The sequence below is a fragment of the Babylonia areolata genome, chromosome 31, assembly GCF_041734735.1.
Source record: "Babylonia areolata isolate BAREFJ2019XMU chromosome 31, ASM4173473v1, whole genome shotgun sequence".
Lineage (NCBI taxonomy): Eukaryota > Metazoa > Mollusca > Gastropoda > Neogastropoda > Buccinidae > Babylonia > Babylonia areolata.
Window position 1 is genome coordinate 26,909,565 of NC_134906.1, and position 17,768 is coordinate 26,927,332.

Here is a 17,768-nt window from a genome sequence, read left to right on the forward strand (position 1 = left end):
TGAGAATAAATGGTTTCAGTCAGCCAGTGTATACAGAGAGAGAATTGGGAGGGTTGGGGCGAGAGGGGGCACAGGAGGTTGGGGGCAGAGGACTGGAGATACGGTTTGTTTTGTAGTGTGAACACTCCCCTATATGAGTATGTGAAAGAACAACCCCTAATGTGTTAGAACAAACTGAAAAAAAAAGTTGTTGCAGCAGAACCATCTACTGCAATAAAAGTTTGTCTAAAGCCGCATGCTTAGTAAGTACAAGCTAGCTCTAGCTCTGTTTGTTACATATTAAGTACTGCTGAAGAATTCGCACTTGCAATCCACATGTTCATTGCCATGTTACAACACGTTAGCAGCCTGATAAACGACAGACCCACCGTGTATTGTCACTGCCAAGGAGGCGCACCAGTCCCCAGAGAAAATCCTCGGATCCAGAATGGCACATAAATGTGTAAATGGTCTTGTCTTTGTCCGTATGCAGATCGTCCACCAGCAGTTCCAAAGCAGTGTGCGCTCGTTTGTCCGTGCACATGAGATCGGAAAAATAAGACTCGTTCGCCCAGTTGCAGGCCGCCATCTTCCTGGTACATGACGTTTTCCACAGCCAAAGAGGTGAAAAGTCTGTACGATGGGAGAAGATCGGCCACACTCTTTCTAAACTGAAGCGATGGACTGAGAGACGGGGTCAGTCTCATAGGCTTACTTCACTTTCTCCCCCATCTTGTTGACATCGTATCCAATGTTCTCTCGCCTCGCTCTCGTGAGATATGACGTGATTCAAAATGGATCCTAACTCGAAGTTGCAGACGAAAAAATCGAGGAAAGTTGTACAAACTGAAGTTTTAGTGCACAGGCTATTCTGCTGAGTTGATATGGTGGCATGTCTTTCCAAAGTCTGAGCACAATAGTGTGTGGGTGTTTATTCAATCAAAGTTGGTCATTTTAAAAACCGACAAAGGCTAAACTGATGTGTAACAACAAATTTTTATCAGTTGTGGAAACTTGGGGAAATAGATATGCAACTGCTAATGAATCCAAATTAACTGTACTCTCATTCAGACACTGCTATGGGAAACTATAAATCGAGACCAACATTCTCATGTACAGGTAAGAATTTTCCTTACACAGGATTTGATGATTAGTTCATAGAAGTTGTTGCCTTTGATGATTTGAACTCTTCTAAATGATGTCTGTGAATAGTGCTGCATTCCTTCATGGAACATTTTATTGTATTTATATTATTGAAAAAAAGATACATATGCAGTTCTTGTTACATTGTGTATGAATAGATATGTTGGTTGTAGAAGCTGTTTAAGTCATCCACTGTGGTGTGCGATAATCTCTACCGAAAGGACACTGAAAACTTTTTAACAGATGAGCTGAAGAAGAAGATAAGTGAGAGCTATGCACTCTTTCGGTCAAAAGTGATTGAAGACCTTCGACCCAAAGAGACAGACTGGACTGAGCTGCAGCAGGCCTGTAGGTGAGTTACAGAAGTGTGTGTATGTGACTTAAAGAAAGAGTGTGTGAGAATGCTTTTTTTTTTTTTTCATGTGTGTGACAGAGAGAGGGAGTCAGATAAAGAGAATAATAATAATAATAATAATAATAATGGTACTTATATAGCGCTAAATCTTGTGCATAAACAAATCAAAGCGCTTTCGCACCAGTCATTCTCACGCAAGCATAACCCTAAAACTGAAAAAAAAAAAAAAAAAAAAAAAAAAGACAAGGAAGAGGCAGGGAAGGGAGGCTATTTTGGGAAGAGGTGGGTTTTAAGGCCAGACTTGAAAGAGCTGAGTGTGGAGACTTGACGAAGCGAAAGAGGAAGTTCATTCCAATTGCAAGGTCCAGAGACAGAGAAAGAACGGTGGCCAACAGTCGAGAGTTTGAATCTGGGTATGTGTAAGTGGAGTGGATCCGAAGCTGATCGTAGTGAGCGAGATGGAGTGTAGAGGTGAAGGCAGCCACAGAGATAGGAAGGGGCTGATTTGTGAATACATTTGTAGCATAGAGTGCTGATCTTGTACTTTATTCGGTGTGAGACAGGGAGCCAGTGGAGATGTTGCAAAAGAGGAGTGGTGTGCTCAGATCTTTTCTTTCTGAGGACGAGTCGGGCAGCAGAATTTTGTATGCGCTGAAGGGACTGAATGGATGAAGCAGGCAAACCAGACAATAGAGAGTTACAGTAGTCAAGGCGAGAGAGAATGAGAGAAACGACAAGTCTAGATGTTGCGTCAGTGGACAGATATTTTCGGATGGAGCTGATGCGCCGCAGTTGACAGTAGCAGGATTGACATGTCTGATTGATAAATGTTTGCATGGACAGTGTGTTGTCAAGGACAACGCCGAGGTTCCTGACTGAAGTGGACAGAGGGATGGATGTACTGCCAAGTTTGATTGTATTAGTTGTAATGGAAGAGAGTTTTTGTTTAGTTCCTATGATCATTGCTTCAGTTTTGTCCGCGTTCAATTGTAACTTATTTAGAGTCATCCAATTTAGAATATCCAGGAAGCAGTTAGATGTTTCTTGCAAGAGCGACAACAGTTTTTCAGGTGTATCACTCTTCTGGAGTTGACTGTCATCAGCATAAGAATGATGACTGACATTATGGCAGTTGATAATTTCAGCGAGAGGAGCAGTGTACAGTGTGAAGAGCACTGGGCCTAAAACAGATCCCTGTGGGACTCCATGTTCAATTTTAACGGGTTCAGACTGGAAATTATCAACAATGACAGACTGGAATCGATCAGTGAGATAAGATTTGAACCAGTTTAGAACAGTGCCATTGATACCAAATGTAAAATGAAGACGGGAAAGAAGGATTGAATGGTCTATCGTGTCAAAGGCGGCTGACAAGTCGAGAAGAGTGAGAAGGGCGATCTGTCCTGAGTCGGATGCTAGTAGTAGGTTATTCAGGATGTGGAGGAGAGTGGTTTCGGTGCTGTGGTCAGCACGATAGGCAGACTGAAATGGGTGGATGAGATTGTTGAAACAAAGGTGATTGTTGAGCTGCTTCAGGACGGCTTTTTCAAGGAGTTTGGACAGGAATGGAAGATTAGAAACTGGTCGATAGTTTTTCAAAATGTTTGCATCAAGGTTGGATTTCTTCAGAAGAGGCCGGACTATTGCAGTTTTGAAAGTGGATGGAAACGTTCCAGTGAGAAGGGATGAGTTGACAATGTTGGTGATTGTGGGGAGAAGCTGTGAGACACACTGAGAAAAACAGAGGCTGGTATAGGATCGAGCTCACAGGATTTTATTGTCATTTCTTTGAGGATTTCATGAACATCTGTTTCAGTTAATGGATTAAAGGAATGGAGAGGAGTGCCGTTGAATTGAGGATCAGGATGAGTAGGTTGGAAAGGCATTTGGTCTAAGATGGTACGAATATTCTGGACTTTGTCAAAAAAGAAAGAGGAGAAGACATTGGGGAGTTCAGATAAAGTGTAGGCAGAAGGAAGAGGAGTCTTTTTTGCAGTGCCGAGAAGATTTGACATGATAGTGTAAAGAGATTTGGTGGATGTGGCATCGAGAACTTGAGAAGAAAAGAAGTTTGTCTTCGCTGATGAGATCATATGTTTGACTTTATTTATTTGTTTTCGGAAGATTTGATTGTGGACTTTCAGTTTTGTTGATCGCCATCGCCGTTCCAATTGGCGACGTTTGCGTTTTGCAATTCGAATGTCTTGTGTGTACCACGGGGCAGAAGGTCTATCAGGGAGCATGCGGGTAGTGGGGGGTGCATGTTCATCCAGCAGTTGAGAGAGGACATAGTTGTAGTGTGTAGAGACATTGGTGTGGGAAGAAATTTTGGAAAGGCGTTCAGCAGCTTGAGAAGAAAAAATGTTAATGTTGATGGATTTCAGGTTGCGACGAGTAACGGATTTTTTGGTTCTGGTAGGTTTTGAAATATTAAGCAAGAATAATACGGCAGAATGGTCGGAAGAGAGTTCGTCAGTTACAGTCACTGACGCAATCATAGCATCAGAGTCACGTGTGATGAGCCAGTCCAACGTATGGCCAGATCTGTGTGTTGGTTCTGTAACGAGCTGAGAGAGAGAATGATTGGACAGAGATAGACATAGGCGTTTGACATCAGAGGAAGTTTGGTTGTTGAAATTAAAATTGAAGTCTCCGAGGATGATAAGTTTGCCAGAACGAAGGTTGTAGTAATCAAGTAATGTTCGGAACTCATCGTGAAACAGAGAAGACGTTAGGTTATTTTTACGACTAGGAGGAGGACGATAGAGACAACAGAAGATGATTGAGTGACCGGGAACATAAGTATGCATGTATACATATTTTGCAGAATTGTGCCAAATAATGTGTAAATTACCAGACCTAATACAGTATATGTGTGTGTATACATATATGTGTGTGTGTGGATCTGTACTTGAGCAGCTTTGTTTGCTGTATACATGTTTAGCTTGCCTTTTTCTTTTTTCCTCTTTTTTTTTCTTCAGTTGCATGTTTGTTGTTTAAAGAAATGATAGGTTTTAAATCAATACTGTGGAAGAGAGGTGCGGGTAATCAGACTTTCTGTTAATTTTACAAAAACACAAGATCTTATAAACTGTGTAATTACCAGAGATGATTCAATTATACACTTTGAGCAGTACAAACCAGTCACAGAAAACCAATACTTTAAGTCTTTTTTGTTGTTGTTGTTGTTGTCAAATGTGTGTTTCTTAACTGATCACAGATAATAAATAATGCTGTATGTTGTTTGTCTTGTATGTCAGTGCTGGAGATCTGTCGACAACAAGATCCTTGCTGAATGAAGACAATGCCAATGACACAACCGACACTGGTCTTTCCTTACTTCACATCAGCTGTATGTCCGGAGGTAAAGAGAAAGACGAAAGGGAATCAGTGAAATTGAGCTATAGACAGAGAGGGGGAAATGGACAAACAGAGAAATGGACGGAAAAGAACTGAAAGTGGGAGTGAGTGAAACAGAATGGGGGGTAGGGAAGGAGGATGACAGAGGAATGAATGAATGAATGAATGAATGGTTTATTCATTTATAGGCCATTGCCCCTTATGAAAGGGTGTCACAAATTCTTCATAGACATCGCATCGTGCATTGAAAAATGACATTCGTTCAGATAACATAAATATATCATGCCTTATTTCTAATTAATAATCCCTCACCTTAGTAATACATAATACACATCATAAAACATATTGTATTCAATTGACATTTATACACCTAAATGATATATGATATACGCTAAATAATAACTCCTACATGCATGGCTAATAACGATCAATTATGTTATACATATCGTCCGTATGTAGTCGTTACTGGATACACTAAGACATAAGAACAGATCGGAGCTTAAACAATTTATACAGATAGATTGATAGGTTTCTAATAGTTTGTTCATGCGCTGAAGCCATAAGTAACGACAGTCTAAACTGACTTGGGAACTTAAAATATTTCAATGGTATGTACTGTACTCTTAAATTATACAAGACAGGGCAGGACAGAACAAAATGCACCTCATTTTCTTTCTCCATCTGGCAAAGTGGACATAATAAGTCAGCCTCGTTGTGCATTCTATAATGATAACTATGTTCAGCAATATCGGATGGCAGAGGAGGAACAGAGTAATGGAGTAATGTATTGATGTGGTATCATGTGGTTCGTCTAATACATTTCATGGTATGTGTATATCAACATAAAACACTTTTTAATTACACATACTTAACCAAACACTTTTTAAGGCTTTTTGTTGTTGTAGCATTAACAATAGTGATATGATATGATATGATCATTGAAATCATAAAAGAACTCTCTGGTGGGAAGGTAAAAGCAAGATTTAAATTACAGTCTGTATGGTCATCTGATTGAGAAAGATATTATATATTTGATTTTTATGCAAAGTACACCAGTGAGTGCATCAAAACATGAATAACCCATATGGGGTATAATTATGTACTTGCTTGTCGTACTTTCAGTTCTCAGAGGTAGGGAAAACATAACAAAAGCACTTATTTTTATAGAATAAATGTGCTGTATCACAGTGTATGTAGATGTTTTCCAATTAATCAGAGTAGAATCAGTGTGTGTGTATGCTGCGTTTATGTGTGTGTGAGAAGTGAGTATGCATACTATTCAGTGTGTGCATGTTGGTGCCACGGCACATGTTTGTATGTATACATTGTGTGTGTGTGTGTGTGTGTGTGTGTGTGTGTGTGTGTGTGTGTGTGTGTGTGTGTGTGTGTGTTTATGACAGTTGAAGCAAGCATCTGTGCGCACATGCGTGAATTCATTCTGTCATGCTCCTTTGTATTGCCCAAACTTTTATTGTAAAGTATAAGAGCACTAAGCTAATCTAGAGGAGTGCACAATAGAAAAGTTACATTAGCAGAAGCTGTAGAACTTCTATAGAGCATGTCAACATGCTTTTTAAGCATTTAGTTGTCAGACAATGGGGGAGGAAATACATGAGCAAACTACTGACCCACAATACAAGGAGTTCCATACATGAATATGTTCTTTTAAAAAGATAACGTTCTGAGGGCTTGGGTTTTTTGACTCACTTGTGTAAACAAAGTGAGTCTATGTTTTAACCCGGTGTTCGGTTGTCTGTGTGTGTGTGTGTGTGTGTGTGTGTGTGTGTGTGTGTCCGTGGTAAACTTTAACATTGACATTTTCTCTGCAACTACTTTGTCAGTTGACACCAAATTTGGCATAAAAATAGGAAAAATTCAGTTCTTTCCAGTCATCTTGTTTAAAACAATATTGCACCTCTGGGATGGGCACAAAAAAATAAAGAACGAAGCCTAATTATATGCAAACTGCATTTACTGTTATATTTATATTTTTTGCATTCTCTAAACTTGGCACTTTGATCTGATATTCTGAGCCAACAACTAGAGCAGTCATTATTATCATTTTTTGTTCAAACAGGAACTTCTTTTGCTAAGCATGGAAGTTTTATTTATTTTGCAAACGTTTTGGTGCAGACAGTAAAAAAGGGAAATTACTCTGTAATTAATGCTAGGGGACCTAATTCGAATCTGGTTAGGACTTTTTTTCTTTTTCTTTTTTTTAACGCGAAGCTTTATAATAACAAATACAGAGCACATTTTAACAATTAGATTTTTTTTTTTTTAAGTGTATCATAAGTGAGTCTTGAAGGCCTTGCCTCTCTTGTTTGTTTTGTTTTTCAGCCAGCAGCAGTCAGATCAAGTTGCTGCTACGGAAAGGGGTGAAATGGTCTACCCTGACCAAAAACCAGTTCTCTGCTCTTCATTTAGCTGCATATAAGGTGAGTGTATGGTTGTTGTTTTTTTGTTTTTTTGTTTTTTGTTTGCTTTTGTTGTTTCTTTGTTTCTGCAACTCTCACAACACCTGGCACAACACCTGTATATAACAGAGACAGGGGGATGACACCTATGTATAACGGTCACAGGTGGAGAATTCCTGTGTATAAAGTTGACAGGGGGACAGTCGCTGTGTGTAACGGTGACAGGGGGACAACACCTGTGTTTAAGGGTGACAGGGGGACAGTAGCTGTGTTTAATGGTGACAGGGGGACAGTCGCTGTGTTTAATGGTGACAGGGGGACAGTAGCTGTGTGTAACGGTGACAGGGGGACAACAGCTGTGTGTAACAGTGACAGGGGGACAATAGCTGTGTGTAATGGTGACGGGAGGACAGTAGATGTGTGTAACAATGACAGAGGGACAACAGCCATGTGTAATGGTGACAGGGGGACAATAGCTGTGTGTAATGGTGACAGGGGGACAACAGCTGTGTGTAATGGTGACAGGGGGACAGTAGCTGTGTGTAACGGTGACAGGGGGACAACAGCTGTGTGTAACGGTGACAGGGGGACAATAGCTGTGTTTAACGGTGACAGGGGGACAACAGCTGTGTTTAACGGTGACAGGGGGACAACAGCTGTGTTTAACGGTGACAGGGGGACAGTAGCTGTGTTTAACGGTGACAGGGGGACAATAGCTGTAACGGTGACAATAGCTGTGTGTAACAGTGACAGGGGGGACAATTCCAGTGCATAACAGTGACAGGGAGATGACACCTGTGTGTAACAGTGACAAGGGGACAACACCTGTGTTTAACGGTGATAGGGGGGACATTTCCTGTGTATAACAGTGACAGGGGGACAACACCTGTGTGTAACGGTGACAGGGAGATGACACGTGTTTATGTCATTGACAGAGGGGACAACACCAACGCCTGTGTAAAACAGTGACAGGGGGACAATTCCTGTTGTATAACAGTGACATGGGGACAGCATCTGTGTACAACTGTAACTGTGCCAGTGCGTGACAGGAAGACAACAGGTGTGTTTATCGGAGACAGGGTGACAGACACCTGTGTATAGCGGTGACTTTGTGTGTGTGTGTGTGACAGGGGGACATTGACCAGGTGGAGGCGCTGGCAGACGGAGGGGCGGATGTGAACCAAGCAGGTCACAGCGACGTCACCTCGCTTCACGTCGCTGCCATGTGTGGACACCTAGAGGTAGTAGAGTATTTTTTAGGGTGGGAGGGTAGACGTGTCTTTGCAGGCATGCACGCGCGCACACACACACACACACGCACACGCACTTGCACACACACAATACATGCATGTACGCAAACACACACACATTCATATGAATTCACACACATGTGCACACTTCCAGGAGCTTACATTCACACACATGCACACATGCAAGCATGCTTGCATGCATGCGCATACAGACACATGCAGTACATATACGTATATGCATACATATACACACCCACATACACCCACACCAACACCTACCCAGACCCACACTAACACACAGACACACAGACACACACACACCCACACACACACACAAAAAAAAAACACCCTACCCCTTCCCCCCACACATAGAATGCATATACATGTATGCACACATTTTCACACACAGATGCACACACATGCAATGCATCCACAGGTACAGACACATACCACACACACATGTACACACATATACACATGCACAGACACACACACACTCACACACACACAGAGAAACACCCACCCACAGAAACACACACACACTCTCTCTCTCTGTGTCTCCCTCTCTCTCTCTCTCTCTCTCTCTCTCTCCCTCCCTCCCACTTCCCACCCGCTTTCGCTGTCTAACTCCCTCCACTCCCCTCCCCTCCCCTGCCCTTCCCTCACACACGGTGAAACCATTCTGAGGTTATTAAGTTATTATTCAACATTGCCACATTTTTTTATGTTTGTTGCTGGCGCAGTTATATTTATAACTTTTTTTTTCCCCCCTTGTCATCAGATTGCCAGGATCCTTATCACCCACGGGGCCCAGATTGACATCAAAGACATTGTCAAGTTCACCCCCCTTGCACATTGCGTGCTACTTCGGCCATGAGAAGGTGGGTGGGGTTTTCCTCTTTCAACGTTCGCAGATTGTGACTCCTGTGTTTTGGTTGTAGCGCACGTTCATGTGGCCGTCCTGCTCCCTGTTTTCTTGGGTGTGCATGCTGGGTGGGTTCATGTTCTGTTTCTGCACCAACTGTACTTCTATTTTCTTGGAGGCACATGTGCTGGATGTGACTGTGTCTCCATAGCACATCAAAGATGAAGATAAAGTGTAGATGAGATGAAGCTGAGTGAGTTAAAAAAGTTTGCCAGTCTGGAGAAGAAGAAAAAAAAAAACCGACAACTAAAAACGATAGACAAGGATGTTTTCTTCTTCTTCTTTTTCTTTGCAGCAGATGGTGGAAGCATTGATGCACAAGAGAGCAGACATGAACACACACACACACACACACACACACACACACACACACACACACACACACAAAAACCCAACATAAACATTTTTTTCTGTTTTTTTTGTTTTTGTTTTTTTACAGGTGGTAAGAGCATTTGTACACAGCAGGGCATACATGAACATAAACAACAACAAAAAACACCAAAAAAATAGACAGTAATATGTTGTTGTTGCTGCAGGAGTTGAAATATTGATACATGACAGGGCATACATGAACATAAACAACAACAACAACAACAACAACAAAAACACACACACACAAAAATAGACAGTAATATGTTGTTACTGTTGTTGTTGCTGCAGGAGTTGAAGTATTGATACACGACAGGGCATACATGAACATAAACAACAACAACAACAACAACAACAAAAACACACACACACAAAAATAGACAGTAATATGTTGTTACTGTTGTTGTTGCTGCAGGAGTTGAAGTATTGATACACGACAGGGCAGACACGAACATAAAAACATGCAAAAACAACAAAGACGGCAGTTTGGTGTTGTTGTTGCAGTCGGTGCAAGCATTGATACACAATGGAGCAGACATTAAAAAGATTCTATAAAAAAACATAAATGACAATAATTTTGATGGTGGTGGTGGTGGTGCAGGTGGTGCAAGCATTGACACACAACAGGGTGAATATCAAACATATGTTTTAAAAAAAAACATATCAGGCAATATTTGTTGTTGTTGTTGTTGCAGGTTGTGGAAGCAGATATCAACATAAAAAACAACATTGACAGCTTCTTCTCTTCTTCTGCGTTCACTCGTATGCACACAAGTGGGCTTTTACGTGTATGACCGTTTTTACCCCGCCATGTAGGCAGCCATACTCCGTTTTCAGGGGTGTGCATGCTGGGTATGTTCTTGTTTCCATAACCCACCGAACGCTGACATGGATTACAGGATCTTTAACGTGCGTATTTGATCTTCTGCTTGCATATACACACGAAGGGGGTTCAGGCACTGGCAGGTCTGCACATATGTCGACCTGGGAGATGGTAAAAATCTCCACCCTTTACCCACCAGGCGCCGTCACCATGATTCGAACCGGGGACCCTCAGATTGACAGTCCAACGCTTTAACCACTCGGCTATTGCGCCCGTCAACATTGACAGCAATATTTGTTATTGTTGTTGCAGGTTGTTGAAGCAGGCATCAACATAAAAAAACAAAAAACAATATAGACAGCAATTTGTAATAATTGTTGTTGCAGGTGGTGGAAGCATTGATAACATCACAAGGCAGACATTAACACAAAAAAAAAAAAGCACCATTTACGGCAATTTTTGTTATTTTTGTTGTTGCAAGTGATAGAGGCGTTGATACACAACAAGGCATACATCAACATGAAAACACCAAGATTGATGGCAGTTTTTGTTGTTGCTGTAGTTGGTGGAGGCGCTGATACAAACCAGGCGGACATCAACATGAAAAACACCAAGATTGATGGCAATTTTTGTTGTTGCAGGTGGTAGAGGCGTTGATACACAGCAAGGCATACATCAACATGAAAAACACCAAGACTGATGGCAATTTTTGTTGTTGTCGCAGGTGGTGGAGGCATTGATACACAACAAGGCATACATCAACATAAAAAAAAAGCAACATTGAGAGCAATTTTTGTTGTTGTTGCAGGTGGTGGAGGCGTTGATACACAAGGCAGACAGCAACATAAAAAACACCAAGATTGATGGCAGTTTTTGTTGTTGTTGCAGGTGGTGGAGGCGTTGATACACAACGGTGCGGACATCAACATCAGCGGCAGTGTGGGCGATAGACCCCTGCACCTGGCCTGTGCCAAAGGGAACCTGAAGATCACCCAGCTGCTGGTGGAGGGCAATGGGGACAACAAGGCCGACGGTGAGAAATGAAATGAAATGAAATGAAATTATGGTGCTTAGAGCCTCACCAACCACTAAGGTCATCTCAAGGCTATATGACAGGTGCAATAGCCGAGTGGTTAAAGCGTTGGACTGTCGGTCTCCCAGGTCAACATATGTGCAGACCTGCTAGTGTCTGAACCCCCTTCGTGTGTATATGCAAGCAGAAGATCAAATACGCACGTTAAAGATCCTGTAATCCAAGTCAGCGGTCGGTGGGTTATGGAAACAAGAACATACCCAGCATGCACACGCCCGAAAACTGAGTATGGCTACCTACATGGCGGGGTAAAAACGGTCATACATGTTAAAGCCCACTCGTGTGCATACGAGTGAACGTGGGAGTTGCAGCCCACGAATGCAGAAGAAGAAGAATCTCAAGGCTATCGCCACGTTAAACAAACAGTAAAAACAAGTCACCACTTTAAGCTTTCCACTCAAAGTGTAAAAAACCTTCCATTGTTTAAAACCTTCAAATCTGATTAAAAATGTTCACTTCTTTCAAGAAGTCCACCAGCACCCACTGAGGGACATCACGAAACAAGGTCTTCAAAGAAACCGCCGTGTAATGTCTGTGTCTAACGTCATGTAGATCCCAACAGTCAACTGCACCTTCAGGGAGAATGTGTGTGTTGTGTGTGTGTTGTGTGTACACATTACACACCAAACATACACACCTCAAGTGTGGTTTGTTCAGTGACTCCTTACGCTTCTGTTGCAAGTCACACACACACACACACACACTGCACAGTACACAGTACACATTACACACCAAACATACACACTTCTCGTGTGGTTTGTTCAGTGACTCCTTACGCTTCTGTTGCAAGTCACACACACACACACACACACTGCACAGTACACACTACACGTTACACACAAAACATACACACCTGTCTTGTGCTTTGTTCAATGATGGTGTGTGATGCTGAGGGACACGGCTCACTTCTGCTGAAAGTCACATATACAGTACATGTTACACGCCCCACACATACACACCTGTCATGTGGTTTGTTCGGTGATGGTGTGTGATGAAGAGGGACACAACCCCTTACACTTCTGCTGCAAGTCACGTACACACTACACACTTCAAACTGCACATTACACATTACACACCAAACCTACACACCTGTCTTTGTGTTTTGTTCAGTGAGGGTGTGTGACGCAGAGGGACACGGCTCACTTCTGCTGAAAGTCACATATACAGTACATGTTACACGCCCCACACATACTCACCTGTCATGTGGTTTGTTCGGTGATGGTGTGTGATGAAGAGGACACAACCCCTTACACTTCTGCTGCAAGTCACGTACACACTACACACTTCAAACTGCACATTACACATTACACACCAAACCTACACACCTGTCTTGTGTTTTGTTCAGTGACGGTGTGTGACGATGAGAGACACAACCCCTGACACTTCTGCTACATGTCACACACACTCTACACGCTACACACCAAACCTACACACCTGTCATGTGTGTTTTGTTCAGTGACGGTGTGTGACGACGAGGGACACAACCCCTGACACTTCTGCTGCAAGTCACACACACTACACACTACACATTACACACCAAACCTACACACCTGTCATGTGTGTTTTGTTCAGTGACAGTGTGTGATGACGAGGGACACCACCCCTTACACTTCTGCTGCAAGTCACATACACACTATACACTACACATTACACATTACACACCAAACCTACACACCTGTCATGTGTGTTTTGTTCAGTGACGGTATGTGACGACGAGGGACACAACCCCTTGCACTTCTGCTGCAAGTCGGGTCACCTGGTGGTGCTCCACTACCTGCTGGACCACGGGGCCCTGCCCCACCACACCAACATCTACGGGGACACGCCGCTGCACCTGTGAGTCTTCTCTGTGTGTGTGGGTGTGTCTGGTATGTGTGTGTGTATTTATGTGAGTGGATGCGTGTGGTGTGTGTGAGAGTGTGTGTGTGCGTGTGGTGTGTGTGAGTGTGTGTGTGTGTGTGTGTGTGTGTGTGTGTGTGTGTGTGAAACACCAATATTTACAGGGACACGCTTCTGCACCTGTGAGTCTTCTTTGTGTGTGTGTGTGTGTATTGTGTGCGTATTGAGTGTGTGTGTGTGTGTGTGTGGCTACGTGTGGGTGTGTGTGTTTGTAGTGTGTCATGTGAGTGGGTGGGTATGTGGGTGCATGTGTGTGATGTGTGTGTGTGTGTGTTTGTTTTGTGTGTGATGTGTATGTGTGTGTATGTCATGTGTTTTCATATTTTATTTGTGTATGCTTGGAGAGAGAGGGAGTGTCTGTGTATGTTTGTATGAATAAGTATTTGCATGTCATTTGTGGCCGAGCATGTTACAATGGCAAAGCGGTTTTAGCCCTTGTCCAGCCCCAGTCCTCCCGGCTCACCCATCACCCATTTTCAGACAGGTTGAAAGAACCTCCTTGCAAGTATCGGGGTGCGGTTGGTGACGGTGTGCACTGAGCATGTCACAACAGGAAGATGCTTCCCCCCCCCTCCACTCCTCGCCCACAACCTCCTACCTCAACCTCCCCACCCCTCCCCTCCCTCCTCATCCCCACACACCTTCACCTCTCTTTCACACACCACACCTCCAAAGAAGGTAATTATATAATGCAAAAGTAGCCTTCCGTCACACCCCTCCAACCCCCGACAAAAGTAGCCACCCCACCCACCCACCCCAACCTTGACCCCCTTTAACATATCAGGGTGGATGTGTGCAGCGTGTCACAATGGCAAGATTGCCCCCCCCCCATTCCCCCTGCTCCCCCCCCCCAACCCTGACCCCCTTTGACGTACCAGGGTTGATGTATGCAGTGTGTCACAATGGCAAGATTGTTGCCCCCCCCCACCCCCACCCCAGCCCCTCCACCCAACTCTGACCCCCTTTGACGTACCAGGGTGGATGTGTGCAGTGTGTGTCACAATGACAAGATTGTTCCCCCCCACCCCCACCACCTCCAGCCCCCCACCCAACCCTGACCCCCTTTGATGTACCAGGGTGGATGTGTGCAGTGTGTCACAATGGCAAGATTGTTGCCCCCCACTCCCAGCCCCTCAATACCCTGACCCCCTTTGACGTACCAAGGTTGTGTGTGCAGTTTGTCATAATGGCAAGATTTTTTCCATCTTCTCTCTCCCCACCATCAAGCCTGACCCCCTTTGACGTACCAGGGTTGATGTGTGCAGTGTGTGTCACAATGGCAAGATTGTTCCACCCCCTCCCTCCCCCCAATCTTCTCCCTCTCCCTGCTTCCCCCCCACCCACCCCCACCACCACCTCCCATCCTTTCCCCCAACCACCCACCACCCCAGACCCCCCCCTTAAAAAGAAAGGTAACTGCATGGATCAGAAGTACTCCCCCCCCACCCCCACCCCACCCCCCACCCCCAGTTTTTATACTTCCGATTATTGGTTTTGGGTGTGCGTGCAGTGCGTGTTACAACGGCAAGGTGGAGATTGCCAAACAGCTGGTGACCCTGACGGGGACAGAAAGCCTGAACAAGGAGAACGTCTTCAGTGAAACGCCGCTTCACAGGTGAGATTTTTAGAGGAGGAAAGGGGTGGAAGAGAGGGGTCTTGGAAGGTGGTGGGGGGTGCAGGGGGAGAGGGGAGGAGATGGTGATTCCTGCTCCTGGATCTTTTTGTTGCTCTTCTTTTCTCCTTCATTCAGTTACTTTATGTTTTGTATTTTTTGTGATTTTTTTCCTAACCCTAACAAATGGGTCGTCTGTAGGGAAAAGCAAGGGAGAGAAGTATTCGTCCGGAGTAAGTTAATTCTGTATTTTGTGACAGTGCCTGTACATATGGCAAGAGTCTGGAGCTGGTGAAGTTCTTGCTGGAGCAGGAGTGTGTGGACATCAACTGTCAGGGCAAGGACGGACATACAGGTAGGGTTTTTACCTGGTATTTTTGTGTCAGGGAGTGGAAGGGCGGTTGTTTTTGTTTGTTTGTTAGGGGTTTTTTTGTTTTTTTTGTTTTTACCTTTTCACTGCTGACACATTTTGCTGTACTGCTGAGAAAATTTCCAGAAAAGAATCGCAGCAGTCACACTTTTTGATCTTTTTTTTATCTTATTTCAGACGGGCGCAATAGCCGAGTGGTTAAAGCGTTGGACTGTCAATCTGAGGGTCCTGGGTTCGAATCACGGTGACGGCGCCTGGTGGGTAAAGGGTGGAGATTTTTACGATCTCCCAGGTCAACATATGTGCAGACCTGCTAGTGCCTGAACCCCCTTCGTGTGTATATGCAAGCAGAAAATCAAATACGCACGTTAAAGATCCTGTAATCCATGTCAGCGTTCGGTGGGTTATGGAAACAAGAACATACCCAGCATGCCCATCCCCGAAAACGGAGTATGGCTGCCTACATGGCGGGGTAAAAACGGTCATACATGTAAAAGCCCACTTGTGTGCATACGAGTGAATGCAGAAGAAGAAGAAGAAGATCTTATTTCTTGTGTTATCTCCCTCCTCAAACTATTGAAAACGATAGAAAAGAAAGTATGCATCACCATACTCCTTTCCTTCTGTCAGCACTCTCCGGAATGACGATCCCTATAATCGTTACGCAGTTTAGACACAACGCCACACATGCTTGGTCATAACACACTCCCAGCAAGTCATTCACAACACACACACACACAGAATATGCTAATTAGTTAAGGGAGGTCACTAGAGACGACTTCTTTCAATATCTCCGTCTTGGCAGGGTGGTATTTTGAGGCAGGACAGGAACCAGACCCCTGCCAGAGTCTGCACCATGGTAACTTTGTTAGAATGAAACATGATTACAGGTGGAATGAATTCTTTTTCAGGCTTGTACAGCACCTGTTACCATGGTCACATGTTCGATTGAAATGTAGTTTGAGAGGCAAAAATCGTTTTCAGGCTTGCACCATGCCTGTCACCACAGTCACATATTAATTTAAAATGTAATTGGAGGTAACCTACTTCCGGGAGGTTATCGGCCGTAGCTACTTTCGTTTTCTCCGCATAGGCGGATAGTTTGTACAGGACAGGAATCAGACTCCCTGCTGGAGTCTGCACTAGTGGGTCATGGTAAGTATGTTAGATAAATGTAATTTTAGGGAAAAAAATGTCCTTTTGAGGGGAAAAAATCGTTTTTAGACTTGCACAGCACCTGTTACCGCTGTAACATGTTAGATTAAAACATACTTTTAGGAGGAGAAATCGTTTTCAGGCTTGCATGGTGCCTTACTGCCTGTTACCGCTGTAACATGTTAGATTAACTAATTCTACCCCACAGACACATGCCTGAGTGCCTTACTGCCTGTTACCGCTGTTACATGTTAGATTAACTCATTCTACCCCACAGACACATGCCTGAGTACCTTACTGCCTGTTACCACTGTAACATGTTAGATTAACTCACTCTACCCCACAGACACATGCCTGAGTGCCTTACTGCCTGTTACCGCTGTTACATGTTAGATCAACTCATTCTACCCCACAGACACATGCCGGCTATACCTCCCCTGGACCAGCACTATGTGAGACCACTACAGAAAAAAAACAGGGTGGTTCACTAAAACCACAAAAAATCGATGGAGAATTGTTAATTCAGTTGGTCAAACAAAGCTTCATTTTCTTGCTTCTGGAATCCATGAATGGTTCTTCTTCTTCTTCTGCATTCATGGGCTGCAACTCCCATGTTCACTCGTATGCACACGAGTGGGCTTTTACGTGTATGACCGTTTTTACCCCGCCATGTAGGCAGCCATACTCCGTTTTCGGGGGTGTGCATGCTGGGTATGTTCTTGTTTCCATAACCCACCGAACGCTGACATGGATTACAGGATCTTTAACGTGCGTATTTGATCTTCTGCTTGCATATACACACGAAGGGGGTTCAGGCACTAGCAGGTCTGCACATATGTTGACCTGGGAGATCGTAAAAATCTCCACCCTTTACCCACCAGGCGCCGTCACCGTGATTCGAACCCGGGACCCTCAGATTGAAAGTCCAACGCTTTAACCACTCGGCTATTGCGCCCATCCATGAATGGTTCAATTTAGAATGGTAGCTGTGTCAAGCAAGAATGAGCGATATCCGAAC

At 43.9% G+C, this 17,768-nt stretch overlaps 2 protein-coding genes across 2 annotated transcripts in view; one reads left to right on the forward strand and one right to left on the reverse strand.

The window, feature by feature from the left end:
• LOC143275916 (uncharacterized) overlaps nt 1–699 on the reverse strand; it is a 69,772-nt gene extending 69,073 nt beyond the window's left edge. Inside the window, 1 exon segment of the mRNA XM_076580242.1 lies at nt 369–699. Coding sequence (XP_076436357.1) covers nt 369–568 — 200 coding nt within the window. The 5' untranslated portion in view covers nt 569–699.
• Nucleotides 700–779: 80 nt separating this feature from the next.
• LOC143276147 (serine/threonine-protein kinase TNNI3K-like) overlaps nt 780–17,768 on the forward strand; it is a 41,121-nt gene continuing 24,132 nt past the window's right edge. The window contains 11 exon segments of the mRNA XM_076580565.1: nt 780–1,098; nt 1,366–1,474; nt 4,738–4,841; nt 7,178–7,275; nt 8,385–8,495; nt 9,286–9,348; nt 9,350–9,385; nt 11,510–11,654; nt 13,412–13,550; nt 15,124–15,228; nt 15,486–15,580. Of these exon segments, the coding sequence (XP_076436680.1) occupies nt 1,059–1,098; nt 1,366–1,474; nt 4,738–4,841; nt 7,178–7,275; nt 8,385–8,495; nt 9,286–9,348; nt 9,350–9,385; nt 11,510–11,654; nt 13,412–13,550; nt 15,124–15,228; nt 15,486–15,580 (1,045 nt within the window). The 5' untranslated portion in view covers nt 780–1,058.